Source organism: Trachinotus anak, unplaced genomic scaffold, assembly GCF_046630095.1.
Source record: "Trachinotus anak isolate AG129_WGS33_773 ecotype Australia unplaced genomic scaffold, CSIRO_AGI_Tana_v1 ptg000003l, whole genome shotgun sequence".
NCBI lineage: Eukaryota > Metazoa > Chordata > Actinopteri > Carangiformes > Carangidae > Trachinotus > Trachinotus anak.
The window spans coordinates 1,134,365-1,152,381 of record NW_027273854.1 but is presented as its reverse complement, the minus strand read 5'-3'; the positions used below and the strand labels follow the sequence as shown (position 1 = coordinate 1,152,381).

General features: G+C 43.1%; 1 protein-coding gene across 14 annotated transcripts in view; it reads left to right on the top strand.

Moving 5' to 3' along the window:
- Positions 1-18,017, top strand: part of LOC139610081 (growth arrest-specific protein 7-like) — a 41,613-nt gene that overhangs the window by 17,897 nt on the left and 5,699 nt on the right. For 12 of the 14 annotated variants that reach the window (XM_071465051.1, XM_071465055.1, XM_071465052.1 and 9 more), the window contains 7 exons: positions 2,666-2,728; positions 7,482-7,571; positions 9,403-9,518; positions 12,028-12,102; positions 12,916-12,994; positions 14,678-14,809; positions 15,772-15,895. In XM_071465051.1, coding sequence (XP_071321152.1) covers positions 2,666-2,728; positions 7,482-7,571; positions 9,403-9,518; positions 12,028-12,102; positions 12,916-12,994; positions 14,678-14,809; positions 15,772-15,895 — 679 coding nt within the window. The remainder of the gene's footprint in view (positions 1-2,665; positions 2,729-7,481; positions 7,572-9,402; positions 9,519-12,027; positions 12,103-12,915; positions 12,995-14,677; positions 14,810-15,771; positions 15,896-18,017) is intronic. The other 2 variants (XM_071465054.1, XM_071465053.1) reach the window with 1 other exon arrangement.

The following is an 18,017-nucleotide window of genomic DNA, read 5'->3' as shown; positions in this document are numbered from 1 at the left end:
CAAGATATGTTGTTTACCTGCACCTTCTGGAACAGCACATTTAAGAGTTTCCTGCTCTGACTTCGCTATTGACAGGTTCACATCATTTGTCAGTGTCTTTAAACGCTGTTGTACATCACAATTAAAAAATAAATAGGCTTTAATATGCGACAGACCCACAACCTCACTGTTCTGGATCACTCTCACTGCTCTCTTCACCTTGTTTTTCGGCCGCAGCAGACAGCGGTTTTCTGAGAAGCAGCTCTAAAAAATCACTATCCACCACCTGCTCAGCAGCAAACTGCAGGGAGACACAGTCAGAGAGCAGCTGGTGAACACAGTGGAGCATTTAGCAGCTAAAAAGACAGATATTTCCTCCAGGAGCTGGTTGAGACCAAACACAGAGCAAAAAGAAAGGAGATATATGTCAGTGTTGTGTTTCTACTGCCCCTAGTGGTCAGTTTAGACACAGAAATGTCTTGGTTTGGGTTAAAATGGCTACTTCATCCAGGTTTGGGAATTCTCGTTGTCATGGTTACAATAATAAATGTTCTTAAGGTTAAAAAGTGATCATGGTCACAGTTAAAAGAAACCAACATTGACAAATGAAAGTGATCATAGGTGGTTCTTTGGGGATTTGCGAGGTGTCTCCAGTCAACAGCAGCTTTGATAACTGATCATGTCTTGTGCACATTCATGCTGAACATTCCTAGTTTCCAGCTTCTCAAATATGAAGAGATGCTGCTTTTCTTGTTGTTTTAAATTGTTGTGAACTGTATATCTTTGAATTTTAGACTGGTGAACAAAAAGACACCTTGGACTCAAAGAACTTGCAGTCGATCTTTCTCTTTTATGAACTAAAAGATAAATCAAGATAAAAACTGACAGATTAATCGTGGTGTAGTGGAGATAGTAAAGGTCATCATAATTTGAGTCTTGCTGTCAGTCAGGCCTTGGTGCAGAGTCCTCAGAGACGCACTTGCTGCATTCTCCCATGTAAGCAGTGTTCTCAGTTCACAATATGATATCATTATTTCCATGAGATGAAGCTGAAGGCAGGGCCGCTCCCGCAGCTCTGATGAACCAGGGCCAACATCGATTACATGCCAACCCACGTGACTAATTGCAAGTCAGACGAGGGCATATCGTGTCATGATCACACTGGAGAGTATAGATGGACAGACACTCGGGCCATATGGGCAGCTGAGATTTGGACTCCACATGTCAGAGTTTGACAGTTTTGGAAAAGGAGGCCAGCCAAGACTGTCAAAGCTCACGCTGGTAGCGCTGGGGCCACGCATCGCGAAAACCTGGACCGGGACTGTGGCGATCAGAGCTGCCCTCCGCCATGTTCTGTACAGCGAAGGTGAGACTGTGAGTGGATGTAGGGTTTGTTCTGGCTGTGATGGTGTAGTTGGATCAGCACAGGTGGATGTTGTGAGAAGGTGTGAGCACTGCAGTGATGGTGAGTGTTGTCTGAGCTGCGCTGCGCCGCTCTGCACGCGGCTGCTGTTTGATGCCTCGGGTAAAGCGCTGTCATATCAGAAAGATGATAACGATGTAGCTGCTGCCATCTTGCACGCACATACTTAGTGTAAACACCAGTGCCGCACTGAACGCACACATACACACATAAATACACACAAATATTTCAGTTGTTGTTGACACACAGTCCCTGAATTTGCCTCCTCAGCACACCTTTTTAACCCTTTCTGTCTCACACACACACACACACACACACACACACACACACACACACACACACAGATTTCCTCCAACACATAAACACACAATCAGAGGAGCTGCGTCTCATTGGCAGCCTGTTTTCCCTCCTGCTTTCTCTCTCCTCCCCCCTCCTCCAGTTTCCCTCCCAATCGTAATTAGTCTCTTAAACATCATCATTCAGCCATTTCCATGAAACCAACCCCCACCGCCGCTGCCACCCCCTCCTCCTCATCCTCCATTGCTGCTGCTCCCTCCTCCTTCACTATCAGGCTCTCTTGGGAGGGAGGTGTGGCAAGGATCATGTAAATAAATCCCCCTCCTCCTCCTCCTCCTCCTCCTCCTCATCTTCACACACCTCTTCCTCATCTTGCTCTCTTAACTCTTCCTGCCTTTTTCCATTTCTGTCTTTATGCCATTTTTTCCCTTCACATCCTCTCCTTCATGCTCCAGCATCTTCATCCGTGAACTTCCTCTTTCTGTCTCTCTCTGCATATACAGCATTTGGTGGGGGGTTGGGGGGGGTTGGGGGGGGGGGGGGGGGGTACACAGACCTCTCTTGCAGGCAGCATCCATCTCCTTGCAGCCTTTAACCCTAAAACTCGTGTGACAGCAGCTTAACCGGAGGCTAGACTTCGTCACGCTTCCCTACAAACTCCCTCCCCCTCCCCCTCCGCCTCTTCCTCACCCCTCGCACTACCTTCCCACCACTACACGCCCCCACTCCCCCTCCCCTCCCCCTGCAACGCGACTCTTCTCCACTCACTCCGTGGCTTGTGAGACTGAAGGCAGCCTCGGTGCGTGGAGGGAGAGAGAGAGAGAGAGAGAGAGCGAGAAAGGAGAGAGAGAGAGAGAGCGAGGCTTTCCCAGAATAGAGAAGCAGGAGGAGGTGAGAGGGATGATGATGGAAGCCAGCTTTGACACTGAGGAGAGTTTTGACGATCCCTCCTGTCTCGCCCCGCAGCCCCCTGGCTCCGTTTCGCCAGCCAAGAGGCAGATCAAGGAGGTCAAGGAGACCAAGATCACTGTGAGTACCCAGCAACTTAATCCTCCTCCTCTTCCTCATCTCCTTCCAGCATCTGTGAGGCTCCTCATGTCCCAGAAATAAGTTCATGTCTCATCCTTTTTTTTCCTGTTTTCTATCATCTGTTGACATCGTAGCGTAGTATTATTCTCCTCGTGGAGTAACATGGGGTTCCCTGCATATTGGAAACCACATAAATCTGAATGAAGAAGAAGCTGTCCAGGAGTTTGCCACTCATTTCTACCTCACCCACCTGACTGGATTCGATCTATAATATTGATTTAATGCTTGTCAAAGATAAATTTATCCTGTTGAGACGCTCACGCGTTTCCATCATGCTGGATTATTATTTAAGTGAGTGAAAAGTCCGGAGCTGATCTCGTGGCCTGCAGACTGATGGTTGGTATTTTTAGTATCGTACAGCCTTCTGTCTGTCAGATAAAGAGGAGATGTGAGTGGTTCTGTCAGTGAGTTGTTGCTCAGTGTGGTTTGTATTCCCCTTTTTTTCTTCCCCAAAGGGCTCCCCATGTAATTTGCAGGGCAGTGCAGGTCACACAGCGCTGCTGTTTGTCATCCAGCAGCATTTGGGAAGTGAACACTGAAGAACTCCCCCTCTGCTTGTAGTAGAATTTAAGCTGCAAACTCCTCAGTATCCTCAGTGATGAGGAGGAAATGAATGTGCTGTTTGCTGGGAAACATTCTGTGAAGTATACAGTATCTTTGTCTCAAGATGCCCAGACAGTAGCTGTGGTTATGTAATCTCTTAGTTCATAATGATGACTGTTGTAGGAGGAGGGGAGCAGCAGAGGGTGAGGCGAACCTGTGGTGGTGGTGGTGGTGGTGATGATGATGATGGTGGTGAAGGCAGACAGAGGGTGGTTTTTTGTGTCTCGCAGGGACAGATTTTGCGCTCGGTGGGCTCGCTGACCTGCTGCAGCCACAGGAGCCGTCAGTCTGGCTATTGTGAAAAACCCCAACCAGACCTTTTGAGAGATGCAGCAAGTCCAGTTTCCATGGTGACAAAAGCAATAGCACTGATTAATGGGTGCTGAAATGGAAAACACTGGCATAGGAGGCGGTCGTGGCTGGGGGGTGGGGGGGTCGGTGAGCCATTCAGATATTCACTGAAGACATACTGTTGGAGAAAAGATGATTTCCTCCCCTTTCATTGCTTGGCCTTTTCAAAGGGTTTCACCGCTCACAGATTGTTGCTGACACTGTGTGATTGGGCTCCATGTGTAGCCACTGAATTCTCCTGCAGAGCTGAGGCATGAGAGATGCATTTATTTATTTATTTTGTAGTTTAACATGATTTCATATCTGCAGAGAAGTCTTGATCTATGGAAATGCAGAAGAAATGTGCAGTGGTGTAAACAAGAATCCTGCATGTTCAATATTCCTGCTGGAGCAAGTGGATCTGGAAACATAATACAGGTGATCAAAATTTAATCTGCAGTTGTGGCTGGATGACGTCAGTCCACAAAGGTGTTTTTTTGTTCGCCATGGTGCACCTCACATTACACAACCCCTCCACAGTTGTCATGGAGACGCACACATCTATGACTGTTGGCAAAATGGACCCTCGCAGGACGCCGAGGCTTCACACACCAGAGAGAAGAATCAAGGAGCCACTCTGTAACCTTGTTTTCACCTTCACCCGCAGTCAGACTAAATTCATCTGTTTCAACCTTTCATGTTTCTCATCTAATTAAACATTCAGTCAGTCTGACTTGTTGCTATGCTGCGTGGTCTCAGTGTAGGCATGCTGGGAACGGCAGCTCGTTAGAGAGAGTCATCTGGTGTCGTTGGCGGGACTCAGACGGGGCGTTTCGATTGGTCAGCGAGGATGAGAAGGAAGGAATGAGGGAAGAGAAGGCAGTAAAGAGGAAGTGTGAGATTGTTTTGTTATGGGAAGGTGTGTGTGTGGGGTGGGGGGTCTTTTACAGCAAAAGTAATTTGTTGCTTAGCAACTGGGGCAGAACATCCTATAGTCGATTCTATTGGAGAGAGAGAGAGGAAGTGTTTCAGTTGTTTGTTTGTCTGCAAAACCATTATTTTTATGTGTCTCATGGGCCATTAGTTCTTTGACTGTGTCATGATTTTTTTCTTCTGTATTCAGCGAAGAAAAAAAACATTAAAATGTGTAATGAAATAACCATCGCCTGCAGCCTGGATATAAAACCCTCATGAGAGTGTATGTTTATGAATCGTGAGTGAGGACAAAATGTCCCAAACCACTTGACAGATCAGCACTGTTATATGTTGCTCGCAGCGTTGTGTTTCTGTGCTAAACTGCAACACGCAAGGAGGCAACATGGCAACACAGCGTGCTGCAACATCCCACGTCCAGCGGCTGAACTTCAAACATCCCTAGAATGGCCTCAGATCCCTTCAAAGGATTTATCACACGCTGTGTCATTAAAGTAATCTATATTAATATTTTACCCCCCAACCCTGGAGTACCTCGCTGAGCAGCCATAAAGGAGAAGTAAGTTAGCCGGACAGACTTCCTGGAGATAGATGGTCTCATTTTCTGCAGGATGTGAGAGGCAGATAAACAACAGTCATGATAAATGTGGAGCCAGTGTAATGGAAAATCTGGTGCCCATGACAATCAGTATGATCTCTGAGGCAGAAAATGAACAAAGTGACTGGTCGGCATGTGGAGTAAATCACACTGCTGCTCCTTTAGATACTGAGCGTTACTGTGACTTCATGTGTCTTGTTTATGTACATCACTGCTGGTGTTGTAGATGTTTTCTGTCGTGTCGTTATGACTGTGGGCCATATCAGTGTTTCCTCTGGATTTTAGTGATTATGTAAGAGAGGCAAGAGCGTTACTCATCTGTATTTGAAGTTGTTTATTGGAAGCTGCTCAGATGAAGTGCTGCGGTGGCAGCGCAAAGAATGAGGAGGTCTATGTTGAGCGTCTTATGCAAAAGTACATCCATGATGAATTACAATGCAAGGCAGTAACAGAGGAGCATCTCTTTCCTCTGACACAGATGTTGTATGTTAAAACATTTTTTACATAAATCAGACGTGTCTCTTGTGAAAGTCAGCTCAGCAGCACTACGCTGCTTTTTGCTACTTTTTGGTCACTGTTGGTTTTCTAGCTGCACAAGCTATAGACTGTATGTCTGAGTCTCTCATCAGCTGTTTCCATCAGAAACACTCCTGCTCAGCACCAAACAGACTGAGAGTGTTACAGTAAAAGATTCTATTAAAGTCCTATCACTGACCATAGTATCTTCACTTTAGGTGTGTTTCAGTTTGTATTGGACTAAATCTTCACACAACCTTGATAAATTACTTAACCTGAAAACTCCTGATATTGTCTGTTTTAGGATCCACATATCACATCCTAGGGAACAGGATTGGTTCAGACTTGAGGCTACGTTTTCCTTTTTATTGGATCCTAAAGAGTCAAATTTCTAAAACACAATGAGGAATTTTGGTACCATTTTGTGTTTAGCATTTATAAGCAGCGTCCAAGCTGCGTCTCAGTCCAGTGGCCGCGTCCTTCAAAGGCTGCATTTTGAAGGCCGAGTGCGTCACGGTGGCGTCACATTTCAGAGGCTCCCTCAGATGCGGCTGAGAAAGGCGGGGGCAAGGGAGTATCCAATGGGTGGTTCCTCCACAGCTCAACCTATCCCAGGCTTTGTTGCACTGAATCACTTTTCAAAAAGGGAAGAAGGTGGACTCAGCGGCTGAGTATAAATGTTAATCCTCTGTAGCAGAGAGACCGCGTCATTCATTTGGGTAGGTTCTTTGTAGGCCACGCCTCCATAGACCGTGTCCCCCAAAGGATGTGGCCCCTGAGTTTTGACACAGCTATAAACACTGAATGAATCCTTGTGAAACACTGCAGTGTAGTTATAACCAGTTCTAAGGACATTATGAGCCATTTATTAAATGTTTATATACAGCTTATAAATGTGTGTGGGGGGGGGGGGGGGGGGTGGGGGGGGGGGGCTCCTTGACCAAAGGGGACCTGCACTTTCAACTGATTCATCCTAACGTCTCCTCTCCAGCCTCTTGCTTCCCTTCAGTTCTCTTTGTGCCCAGATATTAACAAAACTTTACTTGAAATTTGTGAAAAGAGTGAAGCAGTGAGGGCGGTGCTGCCTGTTTTTCTGTAGTCTGTGAGGCAGCAGTACAGTGGTGAACTCAAGCTGTGAACACCATGACTCAGTGTGTTTTTGTGTGTTTGTGGATGAGGCATCCTGTCTGGATGCCCATGTAGTTTGCAGTAGCGGTTGACATGGCACAGAGGGTATCTAGCCGTGCCAGGAGGGAGGGCTCACAGATGGTGAACATTACATAATTGCAGCCCCAAGAGTAATTGAAGATGCTGTGGACCATGGAGTCTGTGTTCAGACTGAGTGCTGTGTGTTTATCCGTAACAACACATATTCTCAAGTGTGTAAAGTTCATTTGTTCAATTTTAGGGACATTTTAGAAAAGGTTTCTTTGTTTTCTTTTGGACAGGGTTGTCTCTCTCTTCCCCCCCCGGGGCCCATGGGTCACCTTCTGGAGGGCCAACATGGGCTCATTCACATGTTTACTCATGTCTGACCTTTTTCCTCTCGTCTGCACAATCCAAATGAAACGCAGGCCTGTTACCTCACTCTTTTAAAGATAATATTTCGGCTGTTGCCCTACTTTCTGACATATGTGTTTTGGCTCATAGTCATTAGCAGCTCTGTTATTTTTCACTGGAAACATCTCTGTGTTTCTTCTCTCTTCGCTTCAGATCAACTGTGTGACTTTCCCTCTGCCTGGAGAAGGTCCGGAGCAGCAGCTCCTCAAACCCAACGAATGGAGCTACTGCGATTACTTCTGGGTGAGTTCTGCTGAAACACAGCAACGACAACAGAGATGTTCCTGGTGACGTTGTGTGTTGACCAGAGACCAAAACCCATCAACCCAACATCCAAGAGGTTGTTTTTCACTGGGAAACTCAACACCTCACATCAACCAAAGTCCATAATTTGATGTAATTAAACCCATATTGAATGGATATTGTGTTGTATAGTGCACTGTATTTTAACCTCCACACAATCACCTCTGTCATCACGCAACAGTCTTGAGGTGTCAGATGACATGAACACTCACAAATCTTTACCAACTGTCTCTAATGACATGAACGCAGCATTAGCCTGCAGGAGTCCAGGGGAAAATGTGTTTGTTAAGACGCCACCACCAACACAGAAACACTGACCAAACCAAAATATTAGATTTATAAAATAAATAAAAAACATATTAACTCCAAAGATCTTCTGTTTGTAACTAAGAAATCAGCCTCATCCTAAACGTTTCTTTCACCAAAAAAGCAAGAACTTTTTTTCTCACACTCAAATCAAGCTCAATTCTTGGGAAAAGGGGAGCAATTTAAACCAGATGTGATTGGTTTATTTACATTTATTTGGAAGTGAGGAGATAAATAAAGATACAATCAATGATTAACTGGAAGGGGAAACAGGGCAAACAGATGCTGCTAAATCAAAGAACTAAATGTCACAAAAAAAAGGACTCTAGCTAAACACTGGTTATTCTCAAACTGACTCTACAGCAAAAATAAAATGGAAAAAAAATGAAATAATGAGGTGGTGACATTTATATCCAAAAGGTCAAATTCACTGTGACATCATCAGAATGTCTTGCAAAACCACCTCTGACCATATTTACTGCAACTTAACTGGTTAACTGGTTTGCTTTTTGTATTTAAACTGAAAACTGAGATTAACGCAAACTTCAACAATAACCAAGTCATTTTTCTTCCCTAAACCACGAGGCAACTTTTGGATCATATAGTGTGTATGTGTTTGGTTCAGGCAAGTTTTATTGACCTTCACAAAATATCTGTGCTGGTAAATGCATACTGCAGTTGAAGGCTGAATAAATTGAATTAAATTATGTGACTAAAAGATGACAGAAACGGTCAATATGCTTTTTGCTGGTTGCAAATGGATTCAACACTCGTCTTCTCATTTAACAGAAGATGCTATTGGTTTTCATGTCGGAGGGTCGCAGGTGGAAAGCTGATCGACCGGCTTCTTTGCAAACACAAGTCCTACTTCTAATGTTTCCCTCGTGACTGCTGTAATTTTCAGTTTCCATACATTTCCATCCTAGATTAGATTTGAATTGAAAACCCTTCATCCTGCGTTGTTGACTGGAATCTGATGCCTGTTTCCTCCTCCTTCATTGCTGTTCTTCTCCATGTTTGCGGCCTGTCGTGTAGTGTCGGGTTACTCGTGATGTTTTGTGTGTCGACTGAGCTGCTTCTCAGACCTGCAGTGCGAAATAAATCAGGCGCCTCTGTTCCACGTGGCGACGCACATCACCCCTGTCACAAACAAGACAGAGTGCCACGCATCACCAAATCCTGTTTGACATGTTCGTGCTCAAGAACACACACCGAACACACATCCACCCATCAGTGATTGACGCACACACACACACCAACGCATGCCCTTCTTGACATACGAGTGTGAGTCACACATTCATGCTCATAGTTTGTGACTCACCACCCAGAGCCCATTCTCACAAACCTACACGCTCTCAAACGTAAACAACACAGAGAGGTTGGTGGACGCCCGGTCCATGAACTCATGGCTGTGGCTGTTTATTTGTCCACTGCTGTCTTTGAATGATGCTCTCCTCTTCTTCAGACCGACAAGAAAGACCCCCAGGGGACCACCTCGGTGGCGGGCTTCGAGGTTCTTCTGCAGAAGCAGCTGAAGGGCAAACAGATGCAGAAAGAGATGGCTGAGTTTATCCATGAGAGGTAACAGCTTTACTGTCGGATAAGACCGGATTATAACAACAAAATTGGCTGTGCCGTTTGCTCACAGTGAGGTTTATTTGTTAATTAATTAACCAGAGTGTCAGACACAGAGCTGCTCTGGAGGCAGAAATATTCCCACTGAAGGAGCCACAGAAACATTTCATTTAAAACAGAAATAAGTTACAGGAACAAAAAGGTTTGAAGTGTCAGCACCTCCTCTTTTAAAAAACAAGACTGGGGGCTTTTTTCAGAAAATCCCATTAAGAGACCACCAATGAATTGATCTCACTACCAAGTGTGTGTGTGTGTGTGTGCATCTAAAGTCTGATAAATCGTGTTCCTCTTCAGTGGAGCGCCTTTGTTCCCAAAAAACTATTAAAAACACATCATTGTTGTACTGGCTGACATGTTCCTTCATCACCATGAACACACACGCTGCAGTTCATTTTGACTCAGTCTCACACTCACCGACCTGCTACCACAAATACTACAGCACCAAATGTGGATTCATCCGCTGCTGAAAATAGTCCCCAACAAATGCACCATTTCCTCATGTCTGAGTTAACGGCAGCACCGGCTGTATTAGGAAGTTGTTTGTCCTTTTTAAAAAATGAAACTATGTATTTATGTGGTAGAGAGAGTGATAAGAGAGGAACTAACACACTGAGTGTGTTTACATGGACACAAGAATCCTGGTTATGATCGGGGTTGGAAGTTTTCACTACACATAAAAACATGAAAATGTTACAACAGAAACCTTGATAAGTTCTTATCCTGATTTTGAGAAACTCAAGATATACCGGCTGTAGTGCTCTGAAAGAAACAGGGTTTCTGTGTGTGTGTATATAATAATATATATAATAGATTTCATTATTAATCCAATGCATGATGGGAAGTATATGTTGATAAGCTGAAAGTGTTTCTAAATAACTTCAGTGAATGAGTTTAATAAACAATCCATTGGACATTTTGTCAACTGAACTCTGACACTGAATTAATAATGAAAGAAAAAGTTTATTTAATATAAGTTATCACAAGATTTTACAGTTCAAATGAAAATTGTTTTTCCCCAACTAAAAAACACAGGTCAACAGAACTTTCTCCCTTTGTGAGTATCAATCAGTACTCACTCACTCACTCACTCACTCAATTCAGGCTGACTGATATGCAAAAAAAATTATATTGTGATTATATTTGCAGATACTGGGAATTAGATTTTTGCATTTCATTTAAAAAAATATAGAAATTATCTTGGTGTGACTTTTTTTTTGTTGGACCTTGTACCAAACAAACATGTTCCTTTATGCCTGGAGAATATGATTTGTCGGCTGGGCGTCTTGGTCGCACCACAAGTCTGTTGTGATACATTTTATCTTTATAAAAAAAATGTAGATATTGCACTTTACCATATTGCGACTTTGATAATATTTGGATTAGTTGTACAGCCCTGCTGTAAATGCTGATCATTTAAGTTTCTAAGGTCTAATGACTTCCAGTTGTTATTTATGCCAAAAAACATAAGTTGCAGTTTGTACGATCATAACAATGATAAATTTGGTTTTAAGCACCTTTCAGTCTAGATTTAAAAGCAGAGATGGTGGATTGAGGCAGGAAGATGATGACTCCTCTCTGTCCCCCACAACATGAGCCAGAGCCCAGAGAAGATCCCAAACATCCTGGGCAGGTCCACAACAATCAACAGAGGACACTCCATGTATAAAGGGATCTGTAGGACGCTGCTCTTTAACTTTGGTCTCACAGCTGAGGGTTGCAATTTAGGCCTGAACCCAGTAATTAAAAGAGCTATAGATCTCTGAATATACAGGAAACTGCCTGAACCACCAAGTCAAAAGCAACATGGATAACGAGGCCTCTATGTAATTAGTTCCACCGAATTCTACAAAAGCTTCTATTCACATCCTGGTCAGAGTCGGTGGACGTTAATGAGCGAGGTTCCTCCTGATTCAAGAGGCCAAATCCTTCAGGAGCATTTCTCTCCATCGCCGACCTTTCCTGTGTTGTTTCACTGAGCTGCTCTGTATCCGAACATTAAGTCAGAGAAGGAGCCTCGTGACCTTCTTTAGGTGACAGATTTACTCAGGTGTGGATGGTAAATGTGAGGCCGGCGGAGGAGGCGAATGTCACAAAGGGAACAAACATGGCCGCACTGCATTGAATGTCCCTCAGGGCAAATATAAGCACATCTCATTTCCATCTTTAAAAAGGAGGTAAGAGAACAGCTGCTCTTTAAAATACAGCTGAAGTCTTTTTTTTTTTTTTTTTTTTACAAGCATAATGAGATTTTTGCTGTACAGGACTCAGGGCTGTGTGCGGCGTTTGGGTTCAGCCTTTGCAGCAGACTGAAGTAGAAGTTTTAAATCATTGTGCTGCAGTGCACCCCTGAACTGATCTGTGTTTAAGCTTTTTTCTTTTTTCCTACTTCACTAAAGCAGTTTGCTTCCTCTCTTTTTGCCAGGAAGCTTTCACATCTCGGTGTTTGTGTTTTCAGGATAAAGATTGAGGAGGAATATGCCAAGAACCTCTCCAAGCTGTCTCTGAGCCCCCTGGCAGCGCAGGAGGAAGGGTGAGTGCAGTAAACATTCGCTGTAAGACGAAACAGTGTGTGCAACTCCAAAGCTCCCCCTGCAAAACAGCAGATAGTGTCAGTAATTAACAGAACTGCGGCTAAAGATAGGAGTGTTTAAAATAGGCTTATTCCCACGCTACTTTTTGTTTCTGATGCACCATTCAAAGACAGATACTTCATGAAAGACTGGATGTTTTTTCATGTCAGTTTGTCAGTGAACACAGAAATCTCTGAGCAGATCTCACATTCAGCAGACAGCACAGATAAGGCTCAGCTCAACAGAACAGAACAAGTAGATTTTGGTCACTTTCCAGATCTGGAAATTCCATGACTACAGATTCAGCCATAAAACTGAAACTAACAGAGTCACAGATTCAAGACCAGATATGAAGAGTTTGTTGGCAGGAATTCATTCAGTTCAAAGAAAACGCTTCTCTCTTGTGTGTTAGGTGTGAAGGAAATGTACGATATCCCTACACAGATATTCTGTGGAATAAAATAAAACTGGTGTTGGTGCTTGATTTTAGGGAATTGAGAGTCACTGTAACACAGTAGAGAAGTGTTCGCATATTCAAGCCTCTCTCTCTTTTTATTTATTATCTCATTATAAAAAGATTCAGTCTCAGACTATGCCATGTTGGGTCCTTCAGCTTGAGAGACCTGGGCCTGGAAAGTCCTTGAAAAGTCATTGAATTAGATGTTTAAGAAGGTGTGGGAACCGTCACTCTCTTCCTGAGGCCCACAGTGGGATCCTCAACAAGTTCAGTGTTTCCCTGAATGTTTTATCCATTCATGTCAATCTTTCCTCAGGACTCTGGGAGAAGCCTGGACTCAGCTGAAGAAGAGTCTCCACGACGAGGCTGAGGTTCACCTGAAGTTCTCCAACAAGGTGACGTCTAATGAGGGCTTTTTTTTCTTTTTACATTTTTTAAGGTGAAATTCCAATTTTCTCCTGATTTCAGCTTCTCATGTGAGACTTTGCTGCTTTTCTCTGTCAATTCTGATTGAAAAATGTAGGAATGTAGGCACTTTCCACCCCTTTTTAGACAAAACTCGTCAATCAAATTGTAAAGTTTTCAGGTATAAAAAAGTAACTAGGGGCTTAAATTGATTCATTTTTATTTATTATTATTTAATAGACAGATTGAAACACAGTGAATTGAACTGAATTGTGTTAATTGGAACAAGCGAAGCAGCAGCACAGATACAAGTGCACAGAATGCAGAAATCACTGGCACAATAAAAGCAGAGCCACAGTAACGTCTGCCGCTACATGAGGACATTTATCTTTTTCTCTGAGCTGCAAACATGTTGAAGAGTCTTCAGGTCAAGTGTTTAATATTTTCAATCACCTCAGTAATGGATACTCGATCTGACCACATCCTCAGGGTGATGAGGACTTGTTCACCTCAACTTTGTCAGTGCCAACTGCAGAAAACGACCCGTCCACGCTCCGATTAGCAGCGATGCAGAAACCGCTCACTGGCCTCAGACGCAGCCTCAGAGCTTCTCTTCGCCCTCTGTTGTCCAATTAATTAGTGACGTGTTCTGAGGAGCCTCCACCCAGGGCCATGCAGGCTCTTCCCTGCTCCACCAGCACTCTGACACTGCGTGCCTCATTATGAGGGCGGGTGAAGAGAAATTAATGTGTGGTCAGGCCGGGAATGAGAAGTCTCACTGAGCCTGCACGAGCTGCAGCTCATTTTTCTTTTCAGCTGTGGCATTTTCACAAGATTCTAATCCTCCTCATACTTTATTTAACTGTAAATTACAAGGATATGTCCTTGAAAGGGGAACAGAGTTTGGTACCAATCATATAGGAAATGGAGAAAAGTGTCAATTATCTAAGTAAAAACAGAGTTGTTCGTAATAGTTCGTAAAGAAATGTCAGTGTCCACCTGTGCTTCCTAGAAAGACCAACAAAAGTTTTTACTGTCAGGAAAAAAAATCTTTTTTGTGCTATTGGTGAACTGTTTGGTGAGAGAAATAAAAACTAAAGTTGTAATGTCTCCCTTTATATTAATGGACTCGGCTGTAGAACAGGAAACAGGCTTTACTGCACAATAAGCCACAAAAGATTAACTTTACTGTGGTTTGTGCTCTGTGTCAAGAGATGTATTGATTTTAGAGGAAAGCACAGGCGCACAACTATAGTCGGAAAAGACAATTAAATGTTCAGAGAAGCTTTTGTCATGAATAATGATGAAATAATAAATAATAGAATAAAAATTGTTCCTCCAAAAAGCTCAGTTTATAAACAACATTGTGTTTGCTAAGCAGCACAGATATGAGCAATGTACTGTACACAGAGCCTGACTGATGAGTCCGACACTGATATTGATATTTGGAAATTTAAAAACATTCAAAGAAATTGCAGTAGATGCTCTCGTGGATTTTATTGTCCAGCGTATGGATTTTATTTTCCAGTTGCACATGTGATAAATTAACCAATGACTTAATGTAGAACAACAAAACAATGCAACTTACAAGAGCAAAGGATTAGAGTTGAATCATCACTGAGGTGGAGTCACTTTCCTGCAGTGTTAAAACAATAAAACGCTTGTTTTCACAGCTCCACTCCGAGGTAGAGAAACCTTTGCTGACGTTCAGAGGCGACAACTTCAAGAAGGACCTGAAAAAGTACGACCATCACATCGCCGACCTTAGGAAGCAGCTGGCGAGTCGCTACGCAGGTGTAGAGAAGGTAGTGAGAGATTTTAACAACTTCCCCTCAGTGTTTCCAGGTAAAAGTGAAATACACATCAGTGTTTACATCACTGAGATTACATAATGACAAGAGCTTCAGTGACTCCTACACTCAGTACATCTTGGTGCAGAACTTTATTTTAGCCTCCCACCTGTTCAGTCTTTTCATGAATGAATCTGTTTTCTCTGTATAAACACACACAGCAGTGGGTGTCAGCAATATGCAAACGTTGTGTCTGCACCATAAGAAATAAACTAACACAAGCCAAAGATTAAGAGATTAATTCAGTTCACCATTGGATCAGAAGTCCTTTGATTAAAGGTCCATATTTTACTCTCTCCAGTGTTTTATCTGAAGCATTGATCTCCATCAGAAGATATATTTGTGGTTTTAAGAACCAAAAACCATCTCAGTGTAGTTTTACATCTCCTCTCTCAGGCTTCTCTCTGGAGCTCTAGTAACAACAGGTCAGTGAGCCAATCAGAAGAGTGGATCTGAGCCTCTTTGTTGTGACATCACAAAGTTCCAGAAGTTGCACTAGCATCAATCTACAGTTTTTATTGTCTCCAAATGTCTCCTGCACTGGTTTCCTGACAGCGGTGTGTTCAGGATCACTCCAGCCCACGTTTTTCTTTTTGCTGTTGACTGTTGAAAAGCAGATTCACCGTTACTACATGTTTACTTTTCAAACACCATTACACCATGACCTTGGTCAGGTGCCTCTGTAGAGAATGAGAGGAAAGACTCAATGACGCGGATTAAGAAAAGATTAAAGGATGAGACCAGGATCTGAGCGAGGATACCAGCAGCCAACATGAAAAGGCTGTAATGACTCTTGTAATAGATGTAGGTACAGTACATCTGAGGATTACACTGAATGACTCGTTGTTTCTATGTTCACACATCCTGCTTGATGTGTGTGTGTGTGTGTGTGTGTGTGTGTGTGTGTCTGTTTGCAGGCCCGTAAAGCCCTGGCAGACAGGCAGAAGGATCTGGAGGTGAAGACCCAGCAACTGGAGATCAAACTCAGCAACAAGACGGAGGAGGACATAAAGAAGGCCCGGCGGAAATCCACACAAGCAGGTCAGAGGTCACAGAGTCAGAGCTTAGATGAGACACAGCGACAACAGTGCAGTTATTCAGATGTCACCAAATCACTGCACTGAGACACATGGAAGAGAGAGAAGTTAGAGCGACCTGAACCAGCTGCTGCAAAAATTACAATACTGAAAATTAAGGTTTTAAAAGCTCAAGGAAACAGATGTTAACATCTGTTATCAGTATTATAAAGACCAGAGGGTGAATCACAGAAAAAAGCTAATTTAGACAACTACAAGCTTTATTTTGAAAGAATATCAATGACCCTGGCGGCCCGATGGCGGAGTGGTTAGGGCGCGTACCACATGAGCGGATGCTCTCAGCAGACAAGCGCCGGTTTGACTCCTGACTGGCCCGACTCTTTCCTGCGTGTCATTCCCCCCTCTCTCTGCCCCTTTCCTGTCACCCTCTACTGTCCTGTCAATAAAGGCAAAAAATGCCCAAAAAAATATCTTAAAAAAAACAAGAATTTCAATGACCCTGAAGTGTAAGAAAACACCAATGTTTGGTTTTATGTGGAGTTTGGTGATGGAACTATTCCTTGGTAACAAGAGTTTATCCAGCTGTTTCCCCTGTTTCCAGTCCAAGCTAAGCTAGGCTAACTACGTCCTGCATCTTAACTTTGTACCTTGATACAAGATGTAAAAAAACTGCAGCATGAAAACAACAGTTTGTTGTTAGGCCTCTGTGCCGGCATCAGGCAGAGCTGGAGGTGCATCGTTTTGTCCGTCCCATTCTCATGGACACAATATCTTAGTAACGCCTCAATGGAGCTTCTTCAAACTCCATACAAACATTCACTTGGACTCAAGGACAAACTGATTAGATTTTGGTGGACAAAGGTCAAAGATCAAGACTTAACACAGCAATTATGGCGAAATTTCACAGATATGGTTAATATTTGATATGACTCTGGATAAACAGGGATGTGATCTGAAAGTCGTCTGAGGGGCAGACGACCGCGAGGCGTAACTGTAGTTTCACAGAGGGTTGGTACTGGACTGTTTCCATGAGATGTAACTTCACTGGTTGGTTTCCTGACAGCTGCTGAAGTGAAATAATCTGACACAGCTAACTGTCTCGTTTTAGTAAATATTAAACACACATAATATATTGTGTTAATTAACAAGCTTCAGAGGTTCTTTCTCTAAATGACTTTTTGTCCTCAGACTGAAAGCTGCATGTTTGAAGAATTTTTCAATTTTAAAAGTGTTAAAGTGAAGAAACTAAAAGACGAGCGCAGCTGAAGAGAGAAATAAATCCCACCTGAGACACTGTGTTTCACATTTTACTTAAGAAGATGAGCTCGTGTTGTGATTGTTCTCTTCTGCTACAGTAGAGAAAAAGCTCTGCAGGAACTTAACTGGTTCTTCCTCTCTTCCACTCAGAAGATTAGTCACCCTCCACAGCACTGATCAATATCGCTCCTAAGGTGCAGTCAAATGATGTCAGGCGTGTGACGGTGATCACCGCCGCTGCCTCGGGGTTGGGCCAAATGTCATCACGGCTCACTGCTCAGGCTGCCAGGGGCGGGAAGGTGTTTTCACCTTCACTGAATGAATTTTAATGAGCTACGGTGATTTTTTTTCGGCTTTATTATCTGACTCTTATTTATGTTTTAGGAAACAGAGAGCTGACATTTAATTTGGATTTGGAAGAGAGAGGCTGGAAATTATCATAACTAGAAAATTTGACCTGAGGCAAACAGATCTTTAATGAACTTAAAGTTATATGTCATTTAAGTGTTGCTCAGTGTTTAGTGTTGCTTCACCACCTTTTTGCACCTTTACAAAAAGCCAGTCTGAATGACTCTGCAGTGTCAGTGATTGAAGAAGTTCTCAGATTCAAGTATAAAATAATAAAAAAAACAATATTTTGTTAATAAAGAAGCAGCTCAAACAGAGTAAAGGTAAAAGTTACAAATGTCTGATTGATTTGTGATGCAGCAGTGGAGATAACACAAGTGCTAAACAATTTACAGTGAAGATTCTTCTATTAAAATTAATAAAGTGAGCAGTTAAGGATTTTAGAGAGGATTTAAAAATAGAAGCTGTCAAAGCAAATCTGAGATCTTCTTCATGTTTGTCCCAGAAATGTGCAGCAGAGA